A 12,581-nucleotide genomic window follows, 5' to 3' on the forward strand; every position below is an offset into this window, starting at 1 on the left:
GACAGGAGATTCACTCAGAATGAAATTTTTGCTTCAACTACTTTGTAAGGCAGGCTTTTTTTTTTATAAGTACCATATTTAATGCACAATTAACATATTGTGGGAATGGACAAGAGATTCACTCAGAATGAAATTTTTGCTTCAAAGACCATTGCACCTGATTTTCTGATTTATAACTGTCACAGAGCCACAGAAGGATGGTACCCCTCCTCAACCTTAGCAGGAACAGAACTGCCTGTCCAAATGGCTGCCACGTCTCACACCCAAGCACTGGGCAGAAAAAGCACAGGTCAGACTAACCAAAGCAGAAGACAGAGAGAGAGAGAGAGAGAGAGAGAGAGAGATCACAAGCAGGGGGAAGGGCAGAGGGAGAAGCAGACTCTCCACTGAGCAGGGATCCTGAGGCAGGGCTTGATTCCCAGACCCCAGGACCATGACCCGAGCCGAAGGCAGATGCCCAACTGGCTGAGCCACCCAGGTGCCCTCCCCCCTTTTTTTAAAACTTAAATTCAGTTCGCCAATACATAGTACATCATTAGTTTTAGATATAGTGTCTGATAATTTATCAGTTGCATATAACATCTAGTGCTCATTGTATCATGTGCCCTCTTAATGTCCACTACCCAATTACCCCACCTCCCTACCTACCTCTCCTCCAGCAACCCCCCAGTTTGTTTTCTTTAGTTAAGAGTCTCTCATGGTTTTTCCCCCTCTCTGATAACTTCTCATTCAGTTTCCCCTCCCTTCCCCTATGATCCTTTGCACTGTTTCTTATATTCCACATATGAGTGAAACCACATGATAATTGTCTTGCTGTGACTGACTGATTTCACTCAGCTTATTAATACCCTCCAGTTCCATCCATGTCAATGTAAATGGTAAATATTCATCCTTTCTGATGGCTGAGTAAGATTCCATTGTGTACATATACCACATCTTCTTTATCCATTCATCTGTTGATGGACACCTTGGTTCTTTCCACAGTTTGGCTATTGTGAACACTGCTGCTATGAACATTGGGGTGTAGGTGCCCCTTTGGATCTTGGATATCTCTTGAAAAGTCTTGGTGTATCCCCAGGAGTATGTGTGCCCTAATTCAAAGACCATTACCTTTAGACTATCTTTCTTGAGTATCACAAACCACTTTTAATGGCAGACAGTTCTATGCTGAGGAAAATTAGGGAGTCCTTCACAAATCAGTATTCTATGTTGGTTGAAAGATTGGCTCTTGCAATGATATGAGTAGTTAGCAAATAAAATTCTTATGATGAATTGAAAGAACTTGCCACATTAATTGTGGGGCCCCATATGACTACAGGTAGGTTTGCTGTAGGAGTTTCCTTGGGTGAGCAAGGGCTTCACTCATGAAACCGCTCTGGTCAGGGCAAGTACACAGAAATGTGCTTGGCATAATACTTGGTATTTGGTAGAAATAATTGATTCAAAGACCAGAAACTGTGATAAGTGGAAGTACTATGGTCTGCTTCTCAGCCTTGGGCAAAAACCGACACAAAATGCCATGGTTTTGTACTCTGATTATAGTATCTGCATTTCTAATTTTTAAGCATTATGACCAGTAATAATTTAAAAACTCATTTATGTAAGCTTACCTCGTTGGCATTATTTTAGTGAATTGAAACTACCAATTGTAAAACCCTTTTTTCTTTCTTTTTAATTTAAAAGCTAATGTCATTTGACAAGAAACAACAGGTATTGGCGAGGATGTGGAGAAAGGGGAAGCCTCTTACACTGTTGGTGGGAGTGTAAACTGGTGCAGCCACTCTGAAAAACAGTATGGAGTTTCCTCAGAAAGTTAAAAATACAACTATCCTATGATCCAGCAATTGCACTACTAGGTTTTTACTCAAAGGGTCCAAAAATACTAATTCAAAGGAACACATGCACCCCAATGTTTATAGCAGCATGATCTACAATAGCCAAATTATGGAAACAGCCCAAGTGTCCATCAACTGATGAATGGATAAAGAAGATATGGTGTATATATACACACAATGGAATATTCCTCAGCCAGAAGAAGAATGAAATCTTGCCACTTGCAACGACATGGATGGAGCTAGAGAGTATTATGCTAATGAAATGAGTCAGTGAAAGACAAATACCATATGATCTCACTAATATGTGGAATTTAAGAAACAAACAATTGAGCAAAGGTGGGGGAAGAGACAAACCAAAAACAGACTCTTAACTCTAGAGAATGCACTGCTGGTTGCCAGAGGGGAGGTGGATGGGGGGGGATGGGGGAAACAGGTGAAGGGGATTAAGGAGGCCACTTGTGATGAGCACCTGGTGATACATGAAAGAGTGGAATCACTATATTGTACACCTAAAACTGATATTGCGCTGCATGTGAACTAACTGAAATTTGAATAAAAACTTAAAAAATAATAACATAAAAACTTAATATCACTTAAAAACAAGTCAATAAGTTAACATTTATATCAGATTTTTTCCCCTAAAATCTTTTTTAAGGCCATGAGTCGCTAAATACCTACTTCCGACTCTTCAGAGGGGAATAAAAAATAACTACAATAAACGTAATACTACTTCTACTACAGTAGACATAAATATTACCCCCATAAACTTGGGTTTATGCTCTCTAGTATTAAATATTCTGCTAGTACTCCATTTTGCCTGACTGATGGGAAACTGAGTCTCAGTCCTTGTTGGGCTATCTTCACCTCCACAGAGTCAGACAAGATTTCCAAATCATTGACGGAAATAAGAGGGGTTTCCAGTCTTGATCCCAGCACCACTGAGCCTGTGCGAAGTGAGGCACCTGCAGTCTGTGCTCACATGGAACCCCAGTGCCCAGGGTTCCATGTCATCAGTCCTCGAGGCTCTGCCACTGGCCCTGCTGCTAATGGGATCCTCAGACCTTTGGCCTCTTCCTCATTTGGTGGAGTTTTCTCTCTTTTTCCTTATTGAATTCTTCTAATGGGTTTTGGCTTGGAGAAAACAGCAGCCAGGAAGGCAGGTTGTGTACGGCTTCTGTGGGGGAATTTGTATCAAGAGGCTGGGCATCTGCTTAGCATGGAGGCAGGGAAAAGACAGCCCACAACACAAAGAATATCCCCAGTGATAGTTTTACACTACTATTAACAAATGGCAAATGTTAGTGAGCATTACTCTCTCCTCAGATGATCAATTTGATTATCAAAATTTTGCAACATGTTTTAAAGACAGATGACTGAATCTTAAAAGACTTTGAGTAATTTCCCCAGTCTTTAGTAGCTGAGCGGGGATTAGAACCCAAGTCTGTTTGGTTCCAAAGTTCATCCCTTATGTTCCATTTTCTCTCCTGCTGAGTACTGGTAGTATTTCATTTTGAACATAGTGAGCTGCCAGGATAGGTTAGCTACAGTTTGAGCTCCCAGATAACTCAGTGAACTCATCCATGGAACACCATCGCTCAGAGTTCCCCATCTGGTTGTCAGAGTGCATTTGCCAAGACTCAAGAACAACAGTGCTGCTTTGGGCGTAATTAATGTTTAGACAATAACCGGTCGGCATGTTCAGCTGTTTCTTGAGGTCACTCCTGGGATATGAAAATAGGACCCCAGATTGGCATAAACAGGATGTTTGCTTTCTTTATGCTCTGTCAGGAGGCCATTATTTCGGTCATCTAGAAGTTACACCAAATTGCTCAGGTGCCGGTTCAGAAGGGGAAAGGATATGGCTAGCCTAGTTTTGTGTTGTTTAAAATAGAAAATCAATGTATCTGAAATCTATTTCTGCTCAGTATGAATCTTGAGGTAGTATATTAATAAAGTCTTAACAGAACATTTAAAAAGTCTTAGATCAATTTTAAAATTGCATATCTTGACCCATAAATAATCCTATTTATGGAGTCAAAAGCCAATGCAGTCAGGGAATCAGTACATAACCTAGTCATCATGGCCCTACTACCTGCCCCCCACCACCCACTGTGCTAGAGTGATGGATGACTCAGAAACAGGCTGGGCTCTTCACTCAAGATGTTCATAGCATGCTTCAGGGGCTTTTGAATGTTGTATATATCAGAATTCTCCCTGAAGCTTGTCAAAAATAGAGCTGCCTAGGCCCTACTCCAGATTCACTGTCTTAATTCATTTGGTCTGCTACAACAAGACACCACAGACTGGCTAGCTTAAAAACAGCAGAAGTTTATTTCTCACAGTTTGGAAGGCTGGAAACTCCAAGATAAGGCACTAACGTGGTGTCCTGCTGGTGAGGGTCCTCTTCTGGATGCATAGTCATTCCCTTCTTGCTGTTTTCTCACATGGTGGAGGGTGCTAGGGAGTTCTGTGGAGGCTCTCTTATAAGGCACTAATCCTGTTAATAAGGGTTCTAACCTTAAGACCTAAGCACCTCCCAAAGGCCCTACTTCCTAAATACCGTTACCCTTGAGAGTTAAGATTTTTTAAAAAGATTTTTATTTATTTATTCATGAGAAACACAGAGAGAGGCAGAGACACAGGCAGAGGGAGAAGCAGGCTCCATGCAGGGAGCCCGAGTAGGACTCCAGGATCCTGCCCTGAACTGAAGACAGACACTTAACTGCTGAGCCATCAGGTGTCCCATTGGGGTTAAGATTTTAACAAATGAATTTGGGGGGGGGGCACATTCAGACTATAGCACCCACTGAATCAAAATCTTGGGGAGTGATACCCAGGCATCTTTCTATTTAGCAAGCTTCTTAGATGACTCTGATGCTCATTAAACTTTTTGAACCAGGGGATCCCTGGGTGGTGCAGCGGTTTGGCGCCTGCCTTTGGCCCAGGGCGCGATCCTGGAGACCTGGGATCGAATCCCACGTCGGGCTCCCGGTGCATGGAGCCTGCTTCTCCCTCTGCCTGTGTCTCTGCCTCTCTCTCTCTCTCTCTGTGACTATCATAAATAAATAAAAATTTAAAAAAAAATAAATAAACTTTTTGAACCAGCCACGTGGTTGATGGTGTTTGGGTAACATAAACCACTAAATGTTTTCTTTATTTGCTCTTGTATAGGTCTATATAACATCTCAGAAAGTATATGTAGGAGATGAAAAAAAAAAGTATATGTAGAAGATGTATAGGCATACACATGTGTACCTAGAGACATACTAGTCTCTTAATTATATGTTGTTAAAATGTGCCTGCAGGTAAATAGTATTTTAAATCATAGTCAACATTAACTGAGCATCTGTATGTTTCGGGCACCATTAATTCATTCGACAAATCATTGTTAAGAGCCCGCTATGGGCCATCAGTAAATGAAGCACAAGTTACTGTCTTCAGAGAGCATATGTTTTAGTAGAAGAACATCGACAGTAAAATTAAATAAGACAATTACATGATGAGGAGTGCCATGGCAAGAGGGATAAGGGATGGCAACCGCCAGGGAGGGGTGGAGGGCAAATGGCAACTTCAGTAGGAAGGCTGGGAAGCCTCAAGGGAGGGGAGGGAATGAGCTCTCTGGATATTTGGAGCACAAGTGTTCCAGGTTTGGGGAACAGGAATGCCCTGTCCTGACCTGAGCAGGAGCGTTCTTGGTGGCTTCGGGACACAGGACACAGCATGGAGGCCAGGGCCTGGGATGCAAGAGGAGCCACGGTCCAAGGACCAGGAATGAGCTGAGGTGTGGGTGTCGTGGTTGCCTGTAGGCAGCTGGAAATGTTTCACTTTTACTCTGGGGGAGACGGGGAAGGGTTCTGAACCCCAGAATGACCACCAGACAGGTTTTAAGGGGATGATTCTGGCCAACAGGAAGAGGCTGCCATGGGTGGGCAAGGCTGGATAAAGAGACTAGTTGGGAGGCTGCCACGGTAACAGGGGAGAGAAGGTGGGGTGCTGGTGAGCTTCAGGGCTCACTCTGAGGGCAGAGGCGGCAGGTCTACATGGGGCTTGGAGGTAGGGGTATGAGGGCTGCCCCGGGAGGTTGGCGGGGACACTGCCTGTGGCTGTGGGCTGCACCTACTCCGTGGCTAGATTTGGTTCTGGATGTGGGTCACCCTTGAGTTCTGAGAAAATAATTGTATTTTTGTTTTTAAAATCTATATTGAACACTTAAATTTTGTAAATTTGTCGTGTGTACATAAAACTTCTTAAGGAGCAGCAGTCAGGGTAGTTTGGCTGTAGTGGGACCTTCAACAGGATATTGGTAAATGGGACTCACAGTGACATTTCTTCCTGACACGTAGGAAAGCTGCCTTTCCCAATGGAAAAAAAAGGCATTCTGGATAGAATAACAGATGATATTCTCGTTCAGTCTATTTCAAAGCACTTTTATGTAAATCCTCAAAAAATCCTTTCTAAGGTTGATAGTGGATGATACTAACTCCCATTTGGAGATTCAGAAACCTGAGATCTAGAAAGGATAAGAAAGTTACAAGATGAGTTCTACTAAATCAGATCTTCTATTTTATGACTTCTTTCTCTTGATTGTGTGGCCTGATGTGTAGTGACTGGACCTCAATCCATGGAACAGAAGTGTGTGTGTGGGTGGGTGGGTATGTATGTGCACACACACATGCAAAAGAATCACACTTGTGTTACTAAGTACAATGATCTAGCAAGGGAATTGGAAATGATAGTTGAAACCTTCTAAAATTCAGGCCTCTTCCTTTTTTTCTCTCTTCCCTCTCTGTTCATTTGGCCATTTTTTTCCTGAATAGTAATTTTTACTGAAGGGTAGCATAGGAAAATAAAAGACACAGAAGTCCCATTAGGTAGTGTGGAGAATAATTTTGATAAAAGTTGCAGCAGAGAATGAAGTCAAAATTAGCACTAAAATGGAATTCTCAATTGCTGCTGAATTTCAGCTTGCCTTGCTTCCCTGACGCTTGGTTCCTGTAAAAAAAAAAAAAAAAGTTTGATTACATCATGTACCAAGTAAGGCTGAGTCCGCTTGTTTTGCTGAACAAGCCCTTTATGTACTAGGATGGCCGCAAGCAGGGCCTGGGCCACGTAGCAGCCTTTAATGCATATGTCTGTTTCAGTTTGCAGTGATGACCTTACCCACAAATTCAAAGGTTTCACCGTGATGAACGAAGCAGAGAGATATGAAGCTCTCAGACACTGTCGCTATGTGGATGAAGTCATTAGAGATGCTCCATGGACACTCACTCCAGAATTTCTGGAAAAACACAAGGTACTTATTCTTCCATGTTCTCTAAATAGCAGAACTAGAGTCTGGTTCTGCAGTCTATATGCAGAAAGCCCAGAAACTTCCACTTTCTACAAGAAGTAACTTCAGGAAGTGTCATGTGGTGTCACTTGATCAAGCGCCTGTCTTCTGCCCAGGCCCGGGGACCAATAGCCTCTCATTGCCTCACAATGGGTGCTAGAGCTCGACCACCCACGTCCAAGTGTGGCCTCTCCCCTTTCCTAACTGTGGGACCTTGAGTACGGTATTGAACTCATTTACCTGAGCTGTAAACCTGGGTGATGTTGGTACTTTCCCCATGGGGCTGTTTTGAGAATATAATGAGATCATGTAAGTAAAACCCTTTGAACACTAGCTGGCCCATAGCCAGAGCTCCAAAATGTCATCGTCATTATCACCACCATCATCATTATTGATGCTTGTATATTCACAGGCATCTTTTCCTGGCACAAAGGAATACGCATTGTATCTCAAAAGGCACAGGTCAGCCTTTAAGGAAAGAGCTTTAAAGCTATGATTTTGTGACACTGAGACTCCTACTGATACAAGATTTTTATTAGTTGAAAACATGAGAAATTCTTTTGATCTGCATGAAATTATGTGCTTTGTATCTCCCTACCAGTCCCACATTAGGAGCTATTCTTTCCTTTTATAAGCCGTACCAAAAAAAAAAAAAAAAAAAAAAAAAAAAACCCAAGATGAAGCTGTTCTAAGAGTTTTCTTTTCTATTTTTAAATTCCTGTTGGAGAAGAGAAGAGAGAACACTGATAAATGTGCATGGGTAATAGCAGAGGAGATAATTTCCCAGCAAGAATAAAAAGCAAAAGGAGAAACTACAATATGATTTACTTCCAGCAATCACTAACACATTTTTACTAAGCATTTATTGTATATTCATCTTGTGCCAGGCATGATGGGGATACCAATGATGGCATCCATGGCCACCACTTGTTATTCACCATGTGCCAGGCACTGTGCTGAGGGCTTTGCCCTCCTACCCCCCATGAATCACATTCAATCTCATGGCTACTCTGAGACTTTGTTGTCGCTGTTGTTGTTATATATTGGAGAGGAGGATGAACTATTAAAAATGAATTTAATAATAACATTTATTGAGTGCTTACTGTGTACTAGTTATCATTTTTAGCACCTTTACATCATTATATCATTCAATCCAGTGATTCTCAAATGGGCTTGAATTTGCCTTCAAGGGACATTTGGCAGTGTCTTCAAACACTTTTGGTTGTCACAGCTAGAGGGGTGCTACTGGCATCTAGCAGGTAAAGGCCAGGGGTGCTGCTAAGCCTCCTACAGGACACCCCCACCAAGAGCGATCCACCTCAGAATGTCACAATTTCCAATATTCAGAAATACTAATGTCATTCTTACCACCAATCTAGGAGTTATAGGAGCTAATAAGCGGTGGTGCAGGCAGATCCAACTGCTACTGTAAACTGCCCCTTGAGGTGGAGGGAAGCCTTGGTACAAAGGGCTTCGAAAGCCAGGCAGCAAATTTTTATTTGATGGAGTAAGAAATAGGGAGCCAGTGAAGATCAGCAGGAGGAAGGATGACACAAAGAAAATCTTTTAAGAAGGACCTGTCCCCCACATGACAGGAGGATGGCTTGGAAAGGAGACAGCCAGCTGTGAGGAGGGTCAGGTACAAGTTGGTGTCAGTAGTCTAGGTGGCAGGGTCCTGGATGTGGTGTAGCAGCCACGGAGAGGCCATGATGGGCACGTATGAGAGCAGGTGCATTCACATGCCCGCGCACACCCCAATGGGCATTGCGGCCTTTGTGCTGTGGAAACGGGAGGAAGTAGGGCAAGAAGGCCAATTCTAAGGTGTTTGGAGCCTAGATACCATGGAAAAGTGGAGGTGCCGCTGGGCGGGGACACCAGTTCTCAGGTGGAATTAAATTTCAAACAGGTTGATTTTGTTTTTATTTTTTAAAAGATGTTATTGATTTATTAGAGAGAGGGAGCAAGCATAAGCAGGGGTAAGGGCAGGGGGAGAGCTCCATCCCAGGACCCTGGGATCTGACTCTAGCCAAAGGCAGATGCTTCACCAACTGAGCCATCCAGGTGCCCCTCAAATAGGTTGATTTTAAAGTGACATCAAGGGGTGGCAAACAAAGGAAAGGGTGACTTGGGGCAAATATGACAAGCTTGCTAGATTCAGCAGCCTTCTGTCCCAACAGTAACAGTCGTATGGACCCCACCTGCCTACAAACGTGGTTAGACGAGAAATCAAATAAGAAGAAAGGTGTGAATTTGTTTCCACCACATAAATCATGGCTTAAGTGTGAAGGCTTGTTGCCGTTGATGGGACAAGAAATGGAGATTTGGCTTCCTCATTGTAGCAAGGGTGATTGAAATCTGAAGGATGGATGAAGTCTCGAAGGAGAAAGTTTAAAGGGAGAAGGACAGAAGGCCTAGAAAGCCCACTGTCAGAGGAAAGAGAAAGGGACCAGCGAAGGAGACCAACCAATCTAGTTCCCTTTTATCTCTGGAAATAGAGACGGTTGGCAGTACCTTTCAGCCAAGGATTCAGATGCGCATTATAAACTGCTTATTTCAACTGCTTTATTGTGACTGCTTTGTTTAAGTAGGCATTTGCACATCTCAGGCATGCTCATCCATCCCTGGGGTGACATCACTCTTCTCTCCCTCCAACAGATTGACTTTGTGGCGCATGATGACATTCCCTACTCTTCTGCGGGCTCTGATGATGTTTACAAGCATATAAAGGAAGCAGGTGAGTCCCCCCATGCCCACCTGTCCACTGCATGGTGACCATCAGGTTGGATAAGAGACACCTGCCCTAGTCTGGTAGCATAAACATGGAAGGCACTGGAACTTCATGTGTCTGCCAAGTAGCCTTTACAAGCTTCTGTTGATAATGTGCTCAGGCTCAGTCATAGGATAGACAGCATTTAGGTGTTTATAGAAGAAGTAACTTGAGCACCAAAGTCCTCTTTGGTGTACCACTGCTACACCACCTTCTAGTTCGTGGCTTAATTTTAGGGCTCATCAGACTAAAATCCTAGGACCCTATTATTTAAAGGGCACTCATTTTCCTCATTCACGTTCAGGTCCTCAGAATGAAATTATTTTATACTTCCAAGGAAGTTCCTTCCAGAAGACAGATAACTGGGTAATTAACGATCTGGACTCCTTGTCTCCAAAGTCAGTCCTGCCATCTGTCATCCTGTCACATGATAGTAATATCCTCAGGTACCACATGCAGAGGCAAAAAAAGAATAGGTAAATATTTGGGAATGCAGGTAAAGTCTTTCCTTCCCCAAACTGTTAAGCACTGTCGTGGAGGGCAGACATGGGGCCTGAGCTTTGGAAGTTGTTCCAGGTGTCACTAAGCATTTCTTTGAGGGTCAGACACTAGGCTGCCCCAGGGAGTTACCGAGTTTCCTTCCATTGCACACTCCCTGGGGTCAATCCCTTTGTTAAGTTCTGTTCCTATTTGCTGGTGAGCACTTGAGGGAAGTCACCATCAGGCATTGAAACAGATCTGTGGTTGCCAGCCTTGATGGGATTCTCGATGTTCCTTGAGAACATTTGCCTCCCCCTCTTCTGCTTCCTGCCCTAACTCCTCACCCCCTAGGCTTTCTGGGCCAGGCTGATGTCTTTACCCGAACCCCCCTCATCCCTTCCCCGGAGCCCGTTGCCTTTGTTCTTCCTCTCTTCGTTGTGCAGGGTTCCCACTCTCCAGCAGTTTCTTCTCAGCTTACTATTATTTGAAAGTCTACCAGAACAAACCAAACAAACAAAACCCTTCCTCTGCTCCCCCACTCCAGTCACATCCGCCTTCGGGTGTCCCTTGCCAGGCGTCCATCCCCGCCGTCCCTCAGCGGCCTGCGCTCTGACTTTTGCCCCGTCCTCCCCTCGGTGCTCTGACCTGCGGACCAGCACAGCCAGTGGCCTCTTTGCTGGCCTCCTCTGCACATAATGACCCTGTGGACCACTCTCCTCTCATAGGTGCTCCTGGGACACTTCTGGGACCTTCTCTTTCTCTGCAGTCTCTCTCACCACTCCTGGGTTTTGTCGTGGGGTCTCTGCCCCTTAGCCCTGCGCAGCCTCTCCACCTTGTGAGCCTGGGCTCTGCACCGCTTTGTTCAGGCCCTAAATTCCAGCACATGAGTCCATCCTGGTGCCCAGACATACCCCCACTTACCTCTTCTCTAGGCTTGGCATGCCCTTCCTCTGAGGCCCATTGAGGAGCCAGCCATTACATACCCTCTCTCCCTGAGGCATAATTCAGCATCATTACCCCTCCACACCCTCCCTACTCAGACATTCTTTGCAAATGGACCTCCTTTTCAGCTCCCTTCTGATGGCATCTGTGTGTGTGTGTGTGTGTGTGTGTGTGTGTGTGTGACTGTCCCTAGCTAGAATGAGGTGCCATGATCTACGCCATGTCTTGTCCATCCTCACATCCCCAGCATAGGCCCTGCTACGTTAGCAGCTCTCATTCAGTGCTGGTGAAGCAAGCAGGTGCCTTTGAAGGAGTATGACGGGAGTTGGCTTGAGACGGAGATCTTCTGTCTGCAAGGGCTCTTCCCACTACGCAGGAAGTAGAGCCATTTACCTAGATAGTTTGGGTAAGCACTCTTGTCTCATGCCCCAAATTTCAAATTACTTAGATTAAAGAGTGGTTTGGGGGATAATTATATCAACCTTGGCATCTGATCTATTTGCTTTCCGTTGGTATCACAGCCACTGAGCCCTTCACCCCTTTATTAACGGGAGATGCTGACTACATGTGTTAATTTATTCCAAACCACCATAACCTCCAAAAAATCTCAGGAAAAGATGGAAGGGTTTGCCGTTTGACTTGTTTCACAAACAATATGATCTTAATAAAAGATCTTTAAAATTCTATCTGGGAATTTGTATTTTTTCTCACTCTATCTTACAAAAGGGAAGAGAATATAAATCACAAATTATAGTTGCTTTTTGGGGCGGATGTATAACGGAATAATAGTCTCAGTTATACACTCACTACCCAACATTTGTTATTTTCCTGAGCTGAGGTTTTTAGTCAGTGTCACAGAGTTTCCAGTAATCACCTAAGAATTAAAATAGTCATTGCTAGTTGCTGCCTGAGAATCTTGGAGTAAGGAAGAGTTTGAGGAAAGGATGGGCTGAAATTGGTATTTTGGCCAAAGGTAGGCATCAAAGTAGATTTTTAATGGCTTGGTTTATTTTCTTCTATTTTGCTTTCTGTCATATATCTCTTCTGTAGGCACTGTAGATATATCCACACATACCTTCTTCCATAAATTACACCATTATCTGGCATGTATGGACACTCTAGTCTTGTGAGTTACCATCTGCTTTATTGAGAGATTTCAAGAAGTCTAATATACCCATTATACTTGAGCCTCCCCCACCAGAGCCATCTCCCCCTGTTCCTAGGGACC

At 43.9% G+C, this 12,581-nt stretch overlaps 1 protein-coding gene across 10 annotated transcripts in view; it reads left to right on the top strand.

Moving 5' to 3' along the window:
• PCYT1B (phosphate cytidylyltransferase 1B, choline) overlaps window positions 1-12,581 on the top strand; it is a 131,137-nt gene that overhangs the window by 78,001 nt on the left and 40,555 nt on the right. For all 10 annotated transcript variants that reach the window (XM_077889089.1, XM_077889084.1, XM_077889086.1 and 7 more), the window contains 2 exons: window positions 6,977-7,128; window positions 9,820-9,898. In XM_077889089.1, the coding sequence (XP_077745215.1) occupies window positions 6,977-7,128; window positions 9,820-9,898 (231 nt within the window). The remainder of the gene's footprint in view (window positions 1-6,976; window positions 7,129-9,819; window positions 9,899-12,581) is intronic.

Source organism: Canis aureus, chromosome X, assembly GCF_053574225.1.
Source record: "Canis aureus isolate CA01 chromosome X, VMU_Caureus_v.1.0, whole genome shotgun sequence".
In the NCBI taxonomy this organism is placed as follows: domain Eukaryota; kingdom Metazoa; phylum Chordata; class Mammalia; order Carnivora; family Canidae; genus Canis; species Canis aureus.